The 22,008-nt window shown below is 35.4% G+C and overlaps 1 protein-coding gene across 1 annotated transcript; it reads right to left on the reverse strand.

Moving 5' to 3' along the window:
* Window positions 1-8,230: 8,230 nt before the first annotated feature.
* On the reverse strand, window positions 8,231-9,665 carry LOC145169373 (Transducin/WD40 repeat-like superfamily protein). Its single transcript, XM_079087953.1, has one exon. It carries the CDS (start codon window positions 9,591-9,593, stop codon window positions 8,343-8,345), a length of 1,251 nt encoding a protein of 416 aa, XP_078944079.1. The 5' UTR covers window positions 9,594-9,665; the 3' UTR covers window positions 8,231-8,342.
* Between the last annotated feature and the right edge of the window lie 12,343 nt (window positions 9,666-22,008).

A 22,008-nucleotide genomic window follows, 5' to 3' on the forward strand; every position in this document is an offset into this window, starting at 1 on the left:
ATCTGGGCCCCTCGATGATTTTGTGTTGACCCATGTACCGGGCCCGGTCAGAACTAAATTGATGTGTTCAGTTAAGTTTCTTTGTCAAACAAATCGGAAATCGAGAAACAACTGCTAGACAATAAGTAAGACATTGTTCCATGTATTTGTCCGGCTGATATCATGAGAGCAGAGGATTATATGATCACTTATCTAAAATGGCGCTTCATAGTTCACAAGAGTTTTCGAGAGCTACGATTTCCGGTTGGTTCCTGAAGTAATATAGGCAAATACAGTTATTAGACTTATCCAAATGGGAGTCTGTTGGATAAGGTGTCTAAGTCCATAACTTATTTGGTATATACTTGACCCGACCCGGCATGGTCCATTTGGGTTGCACTTCACCCAAACTAGTTATGGATAATTTTATGAGAGTTGTATACTTACGATTTATTAATATATTATAAGTTATAATATATTAATATAAAGTCATGTTACTTAATTAGTTTTAATCTTGAATTAATTATGAATTAATTTAGTGATTAAAAGGAAGACTAATTAAATCATGGGCTATTATATTTATATGGTGTGGGCTAACACTCATTTGGGAATGGGCTAAGCTTATATGGAAGTCCATGGAGCTTTTACCCATGGATCCTTGGAAGAGGAAAAGACATGGGTTATTAGGGTTTCACCCTAACCATGTACACTATATAAACAAGCTTATGTTGCATGAAAAAGACACTAGTGTGTGTGTAAGTGTGGTGGCCAAAATCAAGAGTTAGTATACTCTCTCATACATCTTTTCCAAGTTTGTGGTGATTTGTGATTTCCATTTGAGGCATTCACATTATTGGTGCTTGGCTCTCAAACTCCAAGGAATCAACAATCAACAAAAGGTATGTAATTCATCTAGTTCTTTTATGGTTAAAAGTACCCCATGCCATGCTAGATAGGTTATAAACCTTGGAAAATAATATTTTGCATGTATCTTAGACAAATATAGATCCAAGGTTTAATAGGGCTGCATGTACACTTAGGAAGTGTTAGAATGCTCAAAACCCAACAAGTCCCATGAAGGGTCCTCTAGTGGATCCAAAGCAAAGTCCAGTTCTGCTCCTCCCTCTTCCGATCCAAAGGAAGCAACATGCTTCTATTGCCAAGACAAGGGAAATTGGAAGAGAAGCTGCCCGAAGTACTTGCAAGACATCAAGGATGGGAAGATAAAGCCCACCTTCGCAGGTATTTATACTATTCTATCTAAAAACTCATCACATGCTAGTTCTTGGGTCCTTGATACATGGTGTGGTTTTCACATTTTTTTGATTTGCAGGGACTAAGAAGAAGTAGGGATGTGGAGCATGGGAAGATGAACATGATAATGGGGAATAGGAAATCGTCACCTGTCACCAAGATCGGAGTTTATTATTTAGTGCTTAGTAGTGGATTAGGATTAGATTTGAATGATTGTTGCTACTCTTCAGAAATGACGAGGAATATTATTTCTTTTCATGGTTTGTACAAACAAGGTTTTAGATTTTCATTTAATAATGAAATTGGTTCTATTAATGCTTATTATAATGGTTTATTTTATTTTGAAGCATTGCCTTGTAATGGTGTATATGAAATAGTGATGGTTGTAGATAACTTAGGAAATAATGTGTTGCATATTGATTCGTCTAATGGTTTAGACAAGGCATGCTTGTGGCATTATCATTTTGGACATGTCAACAAGAAGCGCATAGCCCAACTCCAAAAGGATGGAGTGTTGGAGTCATTTGACCTAAAGTCAGACGACACGTGCAAATCTTGTTTACTTGGAAAGATGACTAAATCACCTTTCACTGGTACTTGTGAAAAGAGAAGGGGGGTTGTTGGATCTCATACACACAAATGTGTGTGGGCCCTTCAGATCCGCCACAAAAGATGCAAACCGCTTTTATGTGACTTTTTATCAATGATTATAGCATATATGGATATATCTACTTAATCAAGCGTAAGTCGGAAACTTTTGAAAAGTTCAAAGAGTTTAAACGATAAGTGGAGAATCAATTGGGCAGGAAGATAAAGATGCTCAGATCTGATAGGGATGGTGAGTATCTTAGTATCGAGTTCCACGAATATCTTAAGGAATGTGGAATTGTTTCACAATTGACACCTCCTAGGACACCACAGCTGAATGGTGTGGCTGAGAGGCGCAATCGAACCTTGTTATAAATGGTTCGTTCCATGATGAGTCGATCTTCGCTTCCGATATTGTTCTGTGGGTATGCCTTAGAGACTACTGCCCATATCCTTAATCTAGTCCCGACAAAGAAGGTTGCCAAAACACCTCACGAAATGTGTACATGGAAGGTTACCTCGTTGGAACATATCAAGGTTTGGGGTTGTGAAGTTTTCGTAAGACGTGAAACTCACGAAAAGCTTGAACCTCGAAGTGAGCGGTGTATTTTCATCGGCTACCCACATAAATCCTTTGGATATCTTTTCTACAGACCTAGTGACAACGTGGTCTTCGTAGCAAGGAGAGGGGTTTTCCGCGAAAGGGAACTCATATGCCAAGAGGACAGTGGGAGGTCAATTGATCTTGAAGAGATTCAAGAGTCAAGCGATGAAGGAACCTCTAACACTAGCGCTTCAACCCGAGGAAGAGATTCATGTTGAACTGATTGACGAGTCATTACCTCTTAGACATTCTACTCGAGTTAGAATGGAACCAGAGTTTTATGGTTTTCATATTACTATGGAAGGTGATATGTTTATAAGTGATAGTACACTAGTAAATTTGGATGAGCCTACTAACTACAAGGAAGCCATGACGGTCCCTGAGTCTGCTAAATGGAAAGAGGCAATGAACAGCAAGATCTAGTCCATGTATGACAATCAAGTTTGGAACTTGGTTGACAATGTACCAGGTCGAAAGACAGTTGGGTGCAAGTGGATCTTCAAGAAGAAGACCGATATGGATGGAAAGGTGCACACGTTCAAGGCACGACCGGTGGCAAAGGCCTTTACTCAAACCCCAGGGGTTGACTATGATGAGACTTTCTCACCAGTGGCCAAGATCAAGTCTATTAGGGTTATGTTAGCCATCGCTGCGTTTCATGATTATGAAATCTGGCAGATGGATGTCAAAACCGCTTTCCTTAATGGGAAGCTGGCTGAAGATGTTTACATGTGTCAGCCGGAAAGTTTTATGGATGCTAAATATCCCAATAGAGTGTGCAAGCTTGAGAAATCTATTTATGGATTGAAGCAAGCGTCTCGCAAATGGAATCTTTGCTTCGATGAGAAAGTCAAAGAGTTTAGTTTCTCTAGAAGTGAGGATGAGTCATGTGTGTATGTTAAAGCTAGTGGGAGTATAGTTAGCTTCTTAGTATTGTATTTTGATGACATACTGCTCATTGGAAACGACATTCCGACCTTGCAGGAAGTTAAGTCTTGGCTTGGAAGTTGTTTCGCTATGAAGAATATGGGGAAGCTGCTTATATTCTAGGGATAAGGATCTTGAGAAATAGGAGTAAAAGACTAATAGGACTTAGTCAAAGTACTTACTCGGACAAGGTGCTAAAACGTTTTAGCATGGAGAATTCCAAGAAAGGGGAATTACCAATCCAGAATAATACCAAGTTGAGTAAGACTCAGAGTCCGGTACCGATGCTGAGATAGCGGAAATGAGTCGAGTGCCATATGCTTCCGCCGTTGGCTCGATCATGTACGTTATGACATGTACTCGCCCTGATGTCGCTTTTGCTTTGAGTATGTTCAGTCGATATCAAGGGAACTCGGGTAAAGCTTACTGGACAGCAGTTAAGAACATTCTTAAGTATCTACGAAGGACTAAGGACTGGGTCCTTGTACTTGGTGGAAGTGATAACTTGAGAGTGACAAGGTATAGTGACGCCAGCTTTCAAACCGACCGAGACAACTTCCGTTCTCAGTCAGGCTGGGTGTTTACCCTAAATTGAGGAGCAGTGACTTGGAAGAGTTCCAAGAAAGAGACTGTGGCTGATTAAACGTGCGAATCAGAGTACATTGCTGCGAGCGAAGCGTCAAAGGAGGCTATATGGTTGAAGAACTTCATTGGATACCTTGGAGTTGTGCCAGCCATAAAGGAGCCTATGGACATTTTCTGTGATAACGAAGGAGCGGTTGCCTTAACCAAGGAACCGAGGGATCATGGTAGATCCCTACATATCAACAGAAAATATCATTTCATCAAACATCGTGTAGAAGAAGGACTCCTCGTGGTCAAGAGGGTATCGTCATAAGAGAATCCTGTAGATCCCCTTACGAAGGGTCTGAGTATGATTAAGCACGTTCAGAATGCGAAGAGCATTGGTCTGAAGGACGATATTACTTTTAGTGATTAGATAGATGTTTAGAAACTTGTAACATTATAAATGTAATTGACATTTGATGATTAATTAATGGAAGATTTATTTATGAGTAAAGTTTACTATCTTTTGTCAATTGTTTATTTTGTGTTTCACTTTTGCATGTTTTACTTCCTGAATAATTGGATTGTTCAAATTATCCACAATCGTTCATACTTTGGAAGTAAGTTATGAAGTAAGGTTGTCATGAATTGGCTTGTAGATTGTCTAAGTGCTTATACATAGCAAGGGTTTCTTGCAACGGTCATGAGTACTCCTGAAATAGGATTTGAGTATTGGATTAAACCCACGCTCATTTGAATCACTTAATAGAATTTATCACGAGTGATTGTGAGACGATAATATCGTATAATCTTTAAACCGGGATATATGAGTTGTGGTTTACGAGTTGGTTGTGCATTGATAATGCGTAAACACATCAGTAACTTGGTGTTACAAAACACATTATTGTGGATTTGATGAGTAAATAGTACAAGCATATAAGTCAAAGTTTATATGTTCCTTTTATCTCTAGGGGTAAAAGTGATATCTTGGGCCCCTAGATGATTTTGTGTTGACTTATGTGTCGGGCCCGGTCAGGACTGAATTGATGTGTTCAATTAAGTTCTATGTCAGACAAATAAGAATTCGGCAAACAAATTGTTGGACATTGAGAATGATTCTGCTCCATGTCTTTTTCCACACGATATCATGTAGAACGGATGATTATATGATCCCTTATCCAAAGGACGTGTCATTGACTAGGTCAGAGTTCGACATCGGCTTTTGAAAGCTACGATTGCTAATAAGATTCTGAAGTCATACTTTCAGTTATAGTTATTAGACTTATCCAAGTGGGAGACTGTTGGATTAGGTGTCTAAGCCCACTATAATTGGTATGTACTTGATCTGATAATAGCATGGTCCTTTTGGGTTGCCTTCACCATAGCAACTTGATAGGATGACTTTTGGAGAGAGAGGTTATTTTATGATTTATTAATATATTATAAGAATAATATATTAATTAAAAATCATATTATTTAATTAGTATTTAATCAGAAATTAATTTGGTATTAATTTTGGGATTAAAGGAACTGATTAAAAGTGCGGGGACTGATATTGCAAATCATTGATAGTTGTAGTATTGGACTGATGGCTCCCTTTGAAGGGGTTGGAAGAAATCTATAGTAGGCTCTATAAAATTCGTCCATGGGCTTCTAGAAGGTGGGTTCATGGGCTGCTTGGAGCCTAAGCAAAGATTAGGGTTTCCACCTAAAAACCCTAGTAGCCACAGCTATTTAAAGACCCCCTTACCTCCCAATTTCGGCCACTGCTTCCAAGAGAAACCCTAGCCGAAATTATTCCCTCTCTCTCACTCATCCTTTGTTTTTGGTGTTTGTGACTCCATTAGAGGTGCAACACTTGGAGCACTCAAGCTTTCAAGAGTCAAGATCATTCGTGGATTACTTGTTATTACTAGATAACAAGGAATGTAACATTCTAACCCTAGTTTCATATTGTTTTTCCTGAAATTGTATGTTAGTATTAGGGTTATTGCTTTGGAAGATCTATTTGTATGTATAACTAGAGAAAAACTTAGATCCAAAGCAATTAGGGTTGCATGAACACATAAGAATGTTGTTATGCTCAAAACCCAACAATTATCTGGTCTATAGTTTATCCGTATGAAGGCTTCCAGAAGCACTTAAAGAGCCTCTAAAACCATCCCTAGAAGGAGGGTTCTAGAACATGTCATCTGCTCAACTTTTGAACAATTACAACTATAGTCCTTCAACCTATAATTATTTCTAATTAACCCAAAATTAATACCAAATTAATTTTGATTAATTCTAAATTATTTATAACTATTTCTCATTAATATTTTAATCATATAATATATTAATAAATCGTTTATCTCCAATGGAAGATTTTTAAAGCTTATTACTATTCACTTATTTATGTTGAACACTTATGTCTATTGGATATATAGCTTTTTTGCTTATTTTTATTGACCATTATATATATATATATATATATATATATATATATATATATATATATTAAGTGATCAATATAGTTTAATCATTTATACATTCAACCCCTTAAGTATATAGCTTTTCTACTCATTCTACCCCTTAAGTATATTTTAGTTTTTTAATTTATTTATTTATTACTAGTTAATTAATTCTATCAAATATTTAATGATATTTTATTTATGAAATATAAATTTATAATTATAACCTTTATTAAAATAGTTTTTATTTAAATATAATTTATGTTTAAAAATGTCTAATTAAATGGAGGGGATTATATATAACATTTTAAATAGATAAGGATATATTAATTAAATTTATGGGTAAATTACACGGATAGTCCCTGTGGTTTAGGGTAATATACGTGTTTGGTCCCTAACAGCTTTTTTTTAACTCGGACCATCCTTATTGTTTGATTTTGTTTCGTATTTAGTCCCTAACAGACCTAAAATTACTGATATACCCTTTTGTTGTTTTTTTGTAATTATTGTTTTTTGATTTTTAATAAAACATAAAAACCTAAGGGACTATTTATGTAATTACATGGAAAAAGCCCTAAAATCAACCCCATTCAATTATCGATCGGTTCCTCGTATCATCTCCACCGGCGCACCAAACCTCTCACCGTCAGCAGCTTCCTCCACCTAAAACCTTCATCGTTGCCCTGTCAATGCTCGCCAAAGATCAATGTATAACCGGAGATCTCTCTTCATCCTGACCCGATTTCAAACCTTTCTTCATCTCCACCAGATTTCAAGTTGGAAAGTGTTCTCTTCATCCCCACCAGACCACCTCCCAGAAACCCCATGAAACCTGAGACTCATTTCTTATGGTGTGCATAATAATTCCGAGAAGTAGATTGCAAGTGATGATTCAGATTCACCATCAACTTCTTTCCCTTCCACCACAGATACCCTCCTTCTTTCCTCCGATATAGACGTACAAGATCGATTCATACCCAACATCCACTGATTTTGAAGGTGAGAAATTGATTTTAAAGGTAAGGAATCGATTTTGACGTACAAGATCGATTTATATACAACACCGGTTAGGTTTGATTTCATGTTTAATTTTCAGTTTGAGGTTTGATTGAGTTCCAGGAATTAAGTTTCATATTCAATTTTCAGTTTGATTTCAGTTTCAGGTTTGAATTCATATTTGATTTTGATTTTTGGGTTTGATTTAATTTTCAGTTTCGATTTTAGTTTCAGTTTCAGGTTTGCATCATGGATGAATTTAAGGTTCAAGTTCCATTGATGTTGGGGATTACCGGAATATTCTTCATTGCAGCCGGAGAAGACAGTCGTGCGGGGAGGGGGAGGGGGAGGGGGAGCCGTCAATATGTGGGATTTTCCGGGGACTAAACACAAGGAGGGAAGGGAGGGAAGCAGAGGGGGAGGGGGGGTTCGGTGGTAGGTCACATTTAATTAACATTTTTTTAATTAATAGATAATTTAAAATAGGGAAAAGAAATCAATAAGGGTAAATCAGTCTTTTTAGAACAGACCGGGACCAAGCATGCATCAAAATTATAATTAGGGACGGTTCGAGTTACAAAAATGTTGTTAGGGACCAAGCACGCAGGCTACGCTAAACCACAGGGACCTTCCGTGTAATTTATCCTAAATTTATATATATAAAAAGTAATTGAATGATAAAATACCAATAATATTACGTTATACTATAAATTAACTATCGGAGATACTCTTAAGTATAAGATGCCACTAACCCGTTAAAAAAAATCAAAAGTTGTATACTTCGTTCGCATAATTTCAAGTACAAATCCACTTCCACTCATAACAATTTATGCAATAATCGTTAATACGGTATTACTAATTAATAAAATACCAAAGAAACATATCACTCTCATATTAACATTAAAAGATTTAAAGTAAATCCTCAAAATATTTATAATCACACAAATTTGGTCAAAGAATAATAATATTCAAAATATTCAAAGAAATGGTACCCATAATTTCCACATCTTTATCTCACAATCCAAACTCCCACCAAAAACTAGATAAGATGTACCACCAGAGCTTCCAGAAGTACAAACCTCCTCTGCAGCAGCCAAACACTTGATTGGACTTTTATGCCCTTCCAAAACACCCAAACAGCAATAACTTTTACCATCAATACCCCTCCTCCATACTCTAATCGTTTTGTCCGTTGACCCACTAAACACCACATCCGCCACCACCGTAATACATAAAATCGCCTTAGTATGCCCCCTAAGTGCACCAGCCACCACCATCTGCCACCCATCGCCACCGCAGCCACCGGCTTTCTCCCATACAATTATCGACCGATCACACGCACCGGAATATAAAACAGATCCATCAGTGCTTAAAGCCAAAGCATTCACTGCCGATTTGTGTTTTTCCAAAGTATCCACCAGTTTATGTTTTCTCTCACCGCCGTGTCTCTTCCACACCTTAATTTTCCGATCTGCTGAGCCGGTGTAAACGTACCCATCATGAGACACCACGACGGCGTTAATGGCGTCATCGTGAGCATTCCATACAGATTCCAAGCATTTGAAGTCGATCGTCCGCCACACCTTGAACGTCCGGTCCCATGAACCGGAGTATATTAATGAACCGTCATTCGATAAAGCCAGAGACGAGATAGCATCCACGTGATGCACCCACGTGCACCGCTGGTGCCGCCGTATTTTAACGTAGTTTTTCGCGAACACAAGCTTCAAGAGACGATCGTTGAGTGTCGGTAAAGTCGCAACACATTTGATCGTTTCTTGTTTTTCGTCTAATTTCCATACGCGGATTTTATGATCTTGATGGCCGGTAAATAATCTGTCACCGTGAACCACCATGGATTTCACAGAAGATTCTCCGGAAGCGATTGGTGAAAGTGGTGGAGATTGCGATAATGATGATATCGATGAAGGGTCTCGAGGCCATATGCGGATTTGGCCATCAGATGAGGCGGAGAGGAGGTGTTTTCCGGTGAGGGCGAGGGAGAATATAGAGGAGGTGTGGGCTTTGAAAGTGGTGATATAGTGGTAGTTGGCGGTGGTTGATGGTGGTTGGGAATGCGAAGTTAATGAAGCAACTGAAGGCAGACTCGGTAGCGAAGAAAGAGACTTTGAATCAGATTGATTTCTTTGAGAATCTGATAATTCAGGTTCTTGATCATGTTGTGGTGAAAGGGTAGACAATGTGCATGGACATGGATGAAATCTCATTGTCGGCGATGAATAATCCGGTGACCGGAAGTGAATAATGGGTGACGGTGGAGAGAATAGTGGGGAGGAAGGAGAAGGGAAATGGAATATAAGAGGTTGGGTGACGGCCTATTTTAGCATAAAGAAGCGTGTGCTAGTGCAATTGGAGAGGTGGGCCCATGTGGACCCCAATGAGGAATGGTACAGTGAGTTGTACTTTGCAGTAGCAACTAAAACTTTTACATTTCATTTTCCATTTTAATTTTAGGAAAAAAAAGTTATTCAATTATATAATTATATAATGAGAAAAACATTTTATCTGTTTATTATATTTATTACATATTATATGAAAACAAAATAATAAAAATTCTCGCTTTCTTTTATCAATTCATCTATTGTTTTAGGAGGGGATATTTCTATTTATATTTTTTATTTATCCACTTAAAAACAATTTTATTTTATTTTTATTTCATTTGTTATGATGCTTCTTCAAGTAAAATTAAGATTAAAAAAAGAGTCAAATTATTTTATTTGAATAAATAAAAAACATAAATAAAAAAATAATGTCCCATTGTTTTAACCCCATGGTTTGAAAAAACATAAATAAGGAACTAATTTTATTCGGTTTTTTCAAACTCAAAATTTAGAATTAGATAACATAATTTATTTGCTTTTTTAGTTTTTCTCATTTTCTTAGAAAAAAGACATTGAGAACACAATGTTATATATATATATATATATATATATATATATATATATATATATATATATATATATATATATATATATATATATATATATATATATATAACGAAATTATTTTATAAAATGAAATTGTAAATTTGGTTTCATTATTCCACTTATGTAGTTTTGTCTATTTAACATGTACTAATATGATATAAAGTGTTCGGAAAAATTATTTTTTAGCTGGAAGCTGGAATCAGTTACTGGTAGCCAATAGTTGTTAACTAAGGCTAGATAGTATGATCACATTTAACCTTTCATTTTTCATATGTTACCTTATTTTTCAATGTTCATCCTCACTTCCCCAAGTGGTGTTAAATTGAGAGAGAGAGAGAGAGAGAGAGAGAGAGAGAGAGAGAGAGAGAGAGAGAGAGAGAGAGAGAGTTGCACGGTGAGACACTTCACCCTCACCATACCCAAGGTATGGTGTTCCCATCTGCGATGAAAGTGTCACCTCACCCCACCCCCGCCAGTGGTACGGGTATACCCTAAGGATGAAAGTAAGCTAGCCCGGATGGACCCGGATCTGGAAAACCCGGAAATCGATTATATGATTTGATAGGACCTGAAACCGGACCGGTATATAGATATCATTTGTTATGATGCTTCTTCAAGTAAAATTAAGATTAAAAAAAAGTCAAATTATTTTATTTGAATAAATAAAAAACATAAATAAAAAAATAATGTCCCATTGTTTTAACCCAATGGTTTGAAAAAACATAAATAAGGAACTAATTTTATTCGGTTTTTTCAAACTCAAAATTTAGAATTAGATAACATAATTTATTTGCTTTTTTAGTTTTTCTCATTTTCTTAGAAAAAAGACATTGAGAACACAATGTTTTATATATATATATATATATATATATATATATATATATATATATATATATATATATATATATATATATATATATATATATAATGAAATTATTTTATAAAATGAAATTGTAAATTTGGTTTCGTTATTCCACTTATGTAGTTTTGTCTATTTAACATGTACTAATATGATATGAAGTGTTCGGAAAAATTATTTTTTAGCTGGAACTGGAATCAGTTACTGGTAGCCAATAGTTGTTAACTAAGGCTAGATGGTATGATCACATTTAACCTTTCATTTTTCATATGTTACCTTATTTTTCAATGTTCATCCTCACTTCCCCAAGCGGTGTTAAATCTATAGAGAGAGAGAGAGAGAGAGAGAGAGAGAGAGAGAGAGAATTGCACGGTGAAACACTTCACCCTCACCATACCCAAGGTATGGTGTTCCCATTTGCGATGAAAGTGTCACCTCACCCCACCCCCGCCAGTGGTACGGGTATACCCTAAGGATGAAAGTGGGTCCAAAGCTAGCCTGGATGGACCCGGATCTGGAAAACCCGGAAATCGATTAATATGATTTGATAGGACCTGAAACCGGACCGGTATATAGGAACCGATTTGATTCGGTTCCGATTATGGTACCAGGTAAAGTGGGACTTGAACCAAAAAACATGGAAACATTAAAGTGGGTGGGGTGGAATCGGTAAAGTGATTCTAGAACCAGAAGATCCAAAACCCCAGGAAAACTGTTTTTTTTTTATTTTTTTTTATTTTGTAATTACTTAGTAAGTTGAATTTTGAAAAATTTCAAATTTGATATCTAGACTTTATGATACTGTAATTCATTGAATATAAAACCAAAAATAGCAAAATTATAGTCTAACTTTGATAGTTGAAAAGTTGGAAATTTTCAACTTTGATATCCCGACTTCGGGAGGCAAGTCATTGAATATGAAACCAAAATTGACAAAAATATAGTCTAAAATCATGTACAAATTCTAAAATACATGTTGGAAATAACCGAATCTGATTTCAAACGAATTAGATATGAATGTTTTAAAATTAATAATAAAAAAAAACGAAAAGCTCAAAATTTCCAGCTTTTGATACTCCGACTTTGGGGGGCTGTAAGTCAATGAATATGAAAACAAAAATAAAAAAATTATAGTATAAAACCATGTACAAACTCTAAACTACATGTTGGAAAAGAAAACCATATGTCAATCCGACTTTTAATGAATGTGATATGTATGTTTTAAGGTTTTTCAAAGAAACCGGTTCTAGTCCATAGGACAAGTTCCGGTTCTTCACACCAATTTTGGTTCTTAAACCTGGTTTATCTGAACTCGGCGAACCTAAAACCGGATTACCCGAAACTCGGATAAAACTATTCTTTAAATCGAAAACCTGGAGCGGTTCTACATATTTCAATTCTAATGGTTCCGAATCCGATCCAGTTTTACGATTTTAAATCTCATCCCTGGTATACTCCATAGCCTAAAAAAAGGAAGTTGTGCCATTTATTTGTAGAGAAATGTTGGCAAAAATAGGTTTTAGCTTTTAAAGATTTATAATCATATAAAAAACAAAAGTTAAAAGCTCTTAAAACTTATTTGAAATGTTTTTGATGACAATATTTTGTTTAAAATAAAAACTATAAATATTATTGTCTAAGGAATTTTTTTTCTTCAATTTTTTTCTTTAAAACCAAAAACCAAAAGCTTAATATCAAACTCGTCCATAATATGTAAAGTTATCCATTACGTTTTTACCGAATTGAGACTCAATTTTATTTTTTATATTTTTGAATATTTTTTATTTTTTTCGATTTGACATTTTTATTAGTTCTTTTTGTCAAATATAAGGGCTTTTTTCTGTAAAAAAATAAATAAATAAAAGTTTCTTTAGAAATAAGTATTAAATGTGTGATCTTTTCAGAAGAAAAAGAAAAGTTAAATTTTAATGCGTAAAAATCCAATAAATGAATTTTTTTATAATATTAACCCAAAAAAATATTAGTTTTGATCATGCATAGAGTTATCCAACAATTAACTAACCAGGTTGGTGAGGATTAAGTTTTGTGAATCCAAATTCACTATAATATATTTCTGAACTAGATAAAAAACATCAGAAAATAGACAAATTCCATAACAGAAATTCATAACACAGAAAACTAAAAATCAAAAATTCATTTAAGAATACTACTCAGATTATTATATAAACTCTAGTAAAAAATTTAGAAAACAAAAAAAAACTAAAAAGCATATGCCTTTGGTTGGCTTGCAAGTTGTGGAACACTTTTGTGCGCTCCCATCCCGTGGAAGACTAGTGACTCCTATGGAAAGCAACCTTTTTTTGTTCACCTCAATTCAATAGTTTTGTTTTTTTCTTTTTCTTAAATTGCTATCACACATTCCCTAAACTATATATATATATATATATATATATATATATATATATATATATATATATATAGAGAGAGAGAGAGAGAGAGAGAGAGAAACTAAAGAAAGCTGAGAATAGAGGAATCATTATCAGCCAATCTTTTATTTTTGCCGCAAAATGCTTCGGCGTACCGGACGACAGAAGATTAATAATATTCATATATGAATATAAATACAAGTGTATCCATATCTGAATACACCACCTCCCATCCGCCACCAACCATCACCTCCACCTCCGCCACCACCACCAATCATCGCCACCACCCACTGTCGTCATATTCATATATAAATAACCGGTTCCACTATACTTATTTATATATGAATATACGTATGAATACACTTATTCATATATGAATATACATATCCATATACATATTCATATATGAATATGACCTGTTTCGTCGGATCGGTACGCTGGAATACTTAAGCGGCAGATTCGAAATGATTGACCCATATTCATTCCATCATTCTCAACCTTTCTTTTTTTCAATTGAACCCTCCCCTATATATATATATATATATATATATATATATATATATATATATATATATATATATATATATATGTGTGTGTGTGTGTGTGTGTGTTCAATAGAGAACCATTATAAATGGTTCTCTAAAAACCAAATATTTGTTCAAGTTTAAAGTTTATTCTTTATTGAAATAAAAAACTAAAAATATTTAAATTCATAACTTCACATTGTGAATACTAATATCTTTTTCGGATTCACCGTGTAAATTCAGATTCACATTGTGAAGCTGCACAGATTCACAGTGTGAATTTGACGGAAAAAAGTAATTCTTTATCGAATTTGATATCATTGGAAAAATGATAAAAAGTTATGAATTTCTGTATTTTTAGTTTTTTTATTGATAAAAAATAAACTCTAAAAGTTGAAAAAAAAAAAGATTGGTTCGTTTGTTCGTTGGTTACTAATGGTTCTCTATTGAACCTCACCTTATATATATATATATATATATATATATATATATATATATATATATATATATATATATATATATATATATATATAGTGATGGATCCAGGATTTTAAAATGTTGGGGGCACAAAAAATATCAAATAAATAATTTTTTTCGGGTGGAGTTATGATAGTTTCATTTTATTTACTTCTTTTTATAGTTTATGTTAGCATATTGTATTCATAATTTAGTTACTCGTCATGTATAATTTCCTTCTTTGTTCTTTTATGACTATTTCATGTACTTTCTAGTTTTTGAGCATAATTGCAGATTTTGAGAAGACTAACGGAGCGAGGATGTTCGGGACTTGTGGGAAGCGATTGGGCTTGGAGGAAAGCAACGAATTTTGGGCTTGATGACTTGTGGAGTTCATGCAAAATTTGGACTTATTGTTAAATGGAAGTTTGAAGAAATTGTAGGCTTGTGATTAAAAAGATGGAGAATTATTTGAGCATCCAGAGTTAAATGATCGAGCGAGTGCACGAGCCAACAAATGATTTAGAGAGGGTAAATTGGGCCAAACTTGAAGAATCATGAGCTATAATCAATGGGATAAAGAACTGGGCCAGTGGGCTACAACAATGAAGGCCCAAGACACAAAAAAACCAATCAACAGTCTACTCACGCACCACTGCATGAGCCGCACAAGACCTACAAGGGTATTTCTGGAATATCACATTCTTGGCTATTTGAAGGTAGTTTGGTGAGCACTTTCCCACACCTTTTGGATCCGAGTTTGGAGCAAAATCTCTAAAGATTTGAGAGCTTTTGAAGACCCAAAAACCTTGAAGAACTTCTCATTTCATCCTTGAATCTTGATACATGTTTGGAACTTCTAACTTTTATTTTAGTTTCTTGAGTTTAGCCATGCTAGGCTAAACTTTTCTTGGTTGATTTGGTGAAATTCGTGGATTACTAGTTGTTTTTGAAGACTATTATGAGCTTTTGGTGATTTTTATGAAAGTGTTTTGCATTTGAACGTCCTTCTACTTATATATCTTTATTCATGAGTTTAGATGTGTATGTAGCGATTAGTTGGCTGATTTCTTTATTAAGTAATGGATTCTCAAATTGCAACAAATGGTTCTTGCATTAGTTTTTACTTCAGACAATCATAAAAACATTTTCTCCAACATGATAGTGAAAGCATTTGAATCCTCTTGGGTTTGGTGGCTTTTTAATCCTCACTGCTAGTTAACTTTCACTAATTACATGCTTAATGAAAATTATGACTTTAACTAAGGAAATATAATATGATATCCTCTGGTTATTTTACTAACTAAGAAAAGTCTAGGTAATCTCAAGCTTCTTGGATTACTATATCCAAATTAAATTGAACCATAAACCTTGCACCATAATGTCTAATGATAATTAACTAAGTGTCCGTGTGATGAAAGCCAAAGTCAACCATTTCTCTCTTATTGATTTCTATCAACTTCCCTTTTTGTTAAATTGTAATTTTCAAGTCTTAGTATAATCGTAGTTTTCTTAAAACAACCAAAAGATTAAAACTAAAGTATTTGTACACAAGATTTTCAAAGAGTTACAAATTGAACCAATCTCCATGGATACGATGCCTTTACCACTATACATTACTTTATGTGCAATATTTAGGGTATTTATTTTGTTGGCCTCGACAACTACCAGGTTAAAACGGTTATAAAATATTTTGTTGTCAATCAATGTCCCACACCCACTACATCTTATCATCTAGTTCTAAATATCATCAATTAGGTACCTTGTAATCCACGTATGTGATAATTGATAATGTGAAAATTTTATTCGTCTCTAATTCACTTGTATTAACATTTTAAAACCAAAATATATAGAAAATATAAATAATAGTTTAACACCAAAATATCATCTAGTATAAGTATGCTTAGTGTTGTAGCAACATAAGAAATTATTATATCAATTATGCCCTTCTTAGAATGCTTTAGATCCAAACGAATCTCATCACCAAAAAACCAAGCTTCATTTCCATGTAAAAAAATTATATTAACATAACTAACCAAATCTTCCAATAAATGTAAAAACATTTCTTTCAAACATTTTGTCAAATACTTATTGGGCATCCTTTACAATTCTATGATTCGCATACCTAGAAATCAAACCATTTTAAGAAATAATGTCTTCATTCAAACATTCTAAGAAATACTTCAAGGTTAATATTCAAAGTACAAGCACAACATCAAATCCATTTATTCAATTTCAAAAATACATTAAAAAAGATTTTAAGATACCTCCTATACAACATCAAATTAAAGAAGATGATGAATTATATGTGAAAGTGTGTGCTTGTGTGTGGATAGAGTTTGAGATCCCCCTAACACTTCAAACTTTTCAAAACTAAACCAAAATTTCATTTATATATATATATATATATATATATATATATATATATATATATATATATATATATATGTTTGTCTATCACAAAACTTGACTTTTCAATCTTTTAGTTTTGGGAAAATGACCTTTGGTAAATCAAAGATGAGTTAATTTTGTTTTTGGAAAAGATACGTTTGTAAACTAGATTATGACTCGCGTTAAACGCGCGGAACATAAATTAAATACGTGTCACATTAATAGGTGACATGGTCTTAGGTGAAATTTTAATAAAAAATGTTAGTTAGATTCATTTTTAGAGTTTTGAACCAAACTTGTTAAATAAAAATATTAAATATTTATATTAGAACAATTTGGTTTTTTAATACGGTAATTTTTAACATAAATGATCCACATGATCTTTGTTTTATCACGACATGATGTGACTTCTTGATTAAAACATGTTGTGTAGTAGCTTTATGAATTGACTCTGTTCGGTGTACCAAGCCCCATGGAGGCTCGCATGGCTCTTTTCATATTGGCCCTGTAAAACCAAAAGCAACAATAAGATGTTATATGTACCAGCAACCTTAAATTCTGCAAAGAAATTCGATAAACATTACAATTAAAGTGCATTGCCATAACCATAAACATCAAATTCAGACATGTAATTTGGTCAATTTCTCAAATATTTTTTCCTTATAAGAATTAAAATATGATTTTTCAGGCTACGCCCAATCACATATACATATCTTTCGATTAACGAAATTATTACAAAAAAACATGTTATGAACAAAAATATAATATTAGTTTCATAATTTGTCAAATATTAACACTAATAAATTATAATGAACTTTCACAAATCTTGCATTTTGGTCACCGCATCCAACTAACAAATGAAATTCAGATTAGTGGATTGATTCAAGAGGTGCATCCATGACTTCTTGTAGCTGAATTTGGGGAAATGCTAAGACCTACTGAGATATGAGGGAGCGGTCTGTGAGGCTACGGTTGGTTTCTGGAGGGCATTATAAATTCAAAATCGTTAGCACATATCTTTCATACATGCTTCAATTATCAAATTTAGATCAAACTTGTCAAAATCAAATTAAAAAAAAAAAACCAGATATGTAACCTAGCAATCAAGCAATATATTCTTTCATAGAAATAAATATCACAAATCTACAATTTACACTTTATATAATATTCTCAAATTATATCTTACATTTTCATCTTTAATGGTCACTTACACCTCTTTCTGTCCTATTGTTGTGACATGAAATAACTATATAGTACATACATGCTTAATCGTACCGACAACAATTAATATTTTTTTATGATAAATATTGATATAAGTTTAAATTATATAATAAAAAAAGTAAAATGAAATATGAGGGTAAAAATAATCCAAAAACTATTTAACATAATGTATATTTCATAAATGGAAGTTAAGTATATAAACCTCATCTACTTGTTGGAGATCAGCAATAACATGGAAATCAAACTTATGAAGGAAATCGTCATTTGCAGAGTAGAGGATGGAGGACAAAGCGTTGCTACAATTAGCATATGTGCGTTATGGATTGGCTTTGTCAAGAAATCTTAACAATAAATAAGATGTTATTTTTGTTGCTTTAAAGTAGGATCATTGATAAAGATCCTAGTCGTGGTGGAGCAATTTGTGACGGAGAACCATTCTGATACGATGCATAATGAAGTTAGTATAAATGTATATTCATTTATAGTAAAAGGAAGAATAATATTTTGAAATTTTTTTAAGGTGTAAGTTGTGAATCATAGTAATGAACAAACCTCTATAATAAGATATTTTTCCGCATTGAAGAACAACTACCATAGGAGTTTGTTTGTTATTTTCCAAATAGTTAGCAAATTGTTGTGTTTATTTGTTTGCTTCTATAAAAACCAAAAAAATAAATAAATATACAATATAAAATGACATTATAAAGTAAAATTTGACACAAAATTTTGAAAATTAAACATACTCTAGATCTTCCAAGCTCAAATTGACTCTCTTTGATAATTTATTTTTCTTGTTCACAAGAGTTCCATTGGGAAGCATCTCACAACATCTCCAATAACATATATTATATATGTAATACCCCGAAATGCAGGTATATCTATTTAACCCTTCTTCTTTCCCAAGTTGTCAAAATTGGCCCTAAATAGAAAATGGTGATAAGTGGGTATGCTGGGCGTACTGAGGAGTACGCTACGCTTACCCATGGGCGTGCCTTTGATGCGGACTCAAGCCAGTACGCTGGGCGTACCTTATATTACGCTGAGCGTACTGGGCCGAGACTCAAAACCCTAAATGTGACTTGGACACTATAAAAGTAATGCTATGGCCTCCATCCCAGCCACCATTTTACAGAGAGTGAAACCCTAGAGAGCCAAACCTTCGTTCTAAGCTTGTGTGTGTGTGTGTGTTTTGAGCTTGAAGGTATCTTTGTGTGCTTGTGAAGAAGAAGAGAGGGCCATTGTGGAAGCTAGAGTTGGAGTGCAAGCTTTGGATCTGAGCTTTACAAAGGTTGAGGCACCACTTGGAGGTAAAAAGCTCAAAGCTTTATTCATCATTTTGGATTTGTGCATTATGGACTAGTTTCTAGGGTTTTGTCCCAAGATGGAGACTTTATGAGTAAATGGTCTCCATAAGCCTAGATCTGCCCCATTTCAGTGTATATTGTGTTATAGATCCATAAAAATCCAATCTTGGACGTGAAGATTAAGTCATGCATGAGATAAGGGCTTAATGAGGAAAAAGGAAAGGTGTTTAGAGTGATTGGTGACCTTTACAGCCATGCAAAGGCTTAAAGGTTTCGACTTGATGGATTAAGAGGTATTAGAACGACCAGATCGGAAATATGAGCCTATGTCTTAACCGTTTAAGACCAAAAATCATGAGGATAATGAACCTGGGATTTACGCTGGGCGTAATCCCAGTACGAGCAGCGTAAGGGGTCGAGCTCCCCGATTCTGTGAAGCCTTCGAGTACGCCCAGCATACAGAGCTAGTACGCGCCGCGTACTCCGGAGGGTTGACTTTCGTTGACTTTTAGGGTTTAGTCAACATTTGGACCTTTGGGCCATTGGAGGGGTAAAATGGTATTTTACCCTTCTGAGATAATATAGGGAAGGACTAGTCTAGCCACTAAGACTCGTATTAATTAGAGATAATTATTTTGTGTGATTAGGCGGAGGCTAGATCAGTATTTCGAGTTCGAGATTATCCGAGTTACCCGAGGTGAGACTTCTCACTATACATTACCTAGAGTGGTATCTATGTGCCGACCGGAGGGTCTTATGAGTTATGTGATTACTTGAGATTATGTGCATTGCGATTTATGTATGCTATGTGATATTTAGACCGGACCGGAGGGTCCAACGATTTAGACCGGACCAGAGGATCCAACGAGCTAGACCGGACCGGAGGGTCCAACGAGCTACGGGACTGGAGGGTCCCACTGAGACACATTGACCAGAGGGTCTTACCGAGTTATCGCCTCGAGTGGCTTATGTGCTGTATATGGTATTTTGGGGAACTCACTAAGCATTTATGCTTACCGTGTTATGTGATATGTGTTTCAGGTACCAACGAGGATCGCGGGAAGGCGCCGACATGATTTGTACACACTGGCAGAGGATTATGTTTTTTTGAGATTCAGGGATATGTTTTATTTTGATGACAGGTTATATATGAGATTTTGAGAATATTATATGAGCTTTGTTATGTTTGAAAAATGAAAAATTGTTTTAAAAATTTACGTCGTTACAAGTTGGTATCAGAGCCTTGGTTTGAGGGATTCGGATTCACCTTCGGGCGTATCTGAACTCAAACTGAGGATTTGAGAAAATTTTTCATAAAAGAAACAATTTTTCTAAAAAGAGTAAAAGATTTTGAGAAATGCAGAACGTAGCAGTGTGTACGATCAGCCGGCGCCCGAACGGTGATTTCCTAAAATACCCTTACATTATGTGTTATGAGATATTATGTGATATGCTATGCATGCTAGAGTAGGCTAGGTATTCATATTTAGGACTAGAGTGGGCCTGATTTTTGATGCCTTAGCCTAGGAGTTACTGCTACTATGAGATACTTCGAGAGTGAGTAGGTAGCAGCGAGGAGTTTATGAGTGGTCTACTGGGGGGTAGCCTGTGTTTGGCGAGATATAGAGTACTTGTGATCTAGGACCCTAGGAGGAGGACTTGGGGTGAACATCGATGCGTTGTGGAAGGTAGTATAGGGCCCGTACTACTGGAAACACTGGATCAGTGAGCAGCTCAAGTAAGAATCCTTAGGGTACTAAGGAACGAGTAGGGTTGAGTTATCGAGTGCGAGTATACTCGAGCGAGTCTCCGATTTCTTTTGTGTTGTGTTTCAGAGACATTATGGTGGGTACGCGCCACACTCCAGAGAGCAGCGGTGTTAGCGATGATGAGATTCGCAGGAAGATTCATGATGAGGTGGCGGCAGCCATTCGAGCTGAGATACCAGAGATGTTGGGGTCTATCAAGACCACGCTGATTGAGACATTTGATGAGCGGTATGCTGCTCTTACCGATGCTACAGTTGTTGCGGCCACCGCAGCCGTTGCCGCTGCTAGGCCACAGGGGGGTGACTCGTTGTTGTACCGGGAGTTCAGCAACACGAAGCCACCAGAGTTTGATGGGACTCTGGATCCGATAGCCGCGATGAGATGGATCTCTGACATTGAGGGATGCTTCTACACATGTTCTTGTCCTGAGCATCTGAGGGTACGGTTCGCGCTGAACCAGCTTCGCTTGGGAGCGAAGGATTGGTGGAAGTTTGTGACGGCAGACTTCACTCCTGCAGAGATTACAGTGGTGACCTGGGAGAGGTTCACCACCATGTTCCGAGATGAGTATGTTCCCCCGGTGGAGAGGGAACGGTTGGTGCAGGAGTTATTGTCCCTCAAGCAGGGGACGGAGTCCGTGACTGTGATTACATGGATGTTTCATGAGAGGGCGTTGTTTTGCCCTGAGCACGTGTCTACCGAGCAGGAACGTATGAGCCGATATCTGAGCATACTGAGGAGGGACATTCGTGAGTTCGTGGCGAACTCGACATAACGGACATTT

Source organism: Lactuca virosa, chromosome 4 (assembly GCF_052849685.1).
Source record: "Lactuca virosa cultivar CGN04683 chromosome 4, Lactuca_virosa_CGN04683_v6, whole genome shotgun sequence".
NCBI lineage: Eukaryota > Viridiplantae > Streptophyta > Magnoliopsida > Asterales > Asteraceae > Lactuca > Lactuca virosa.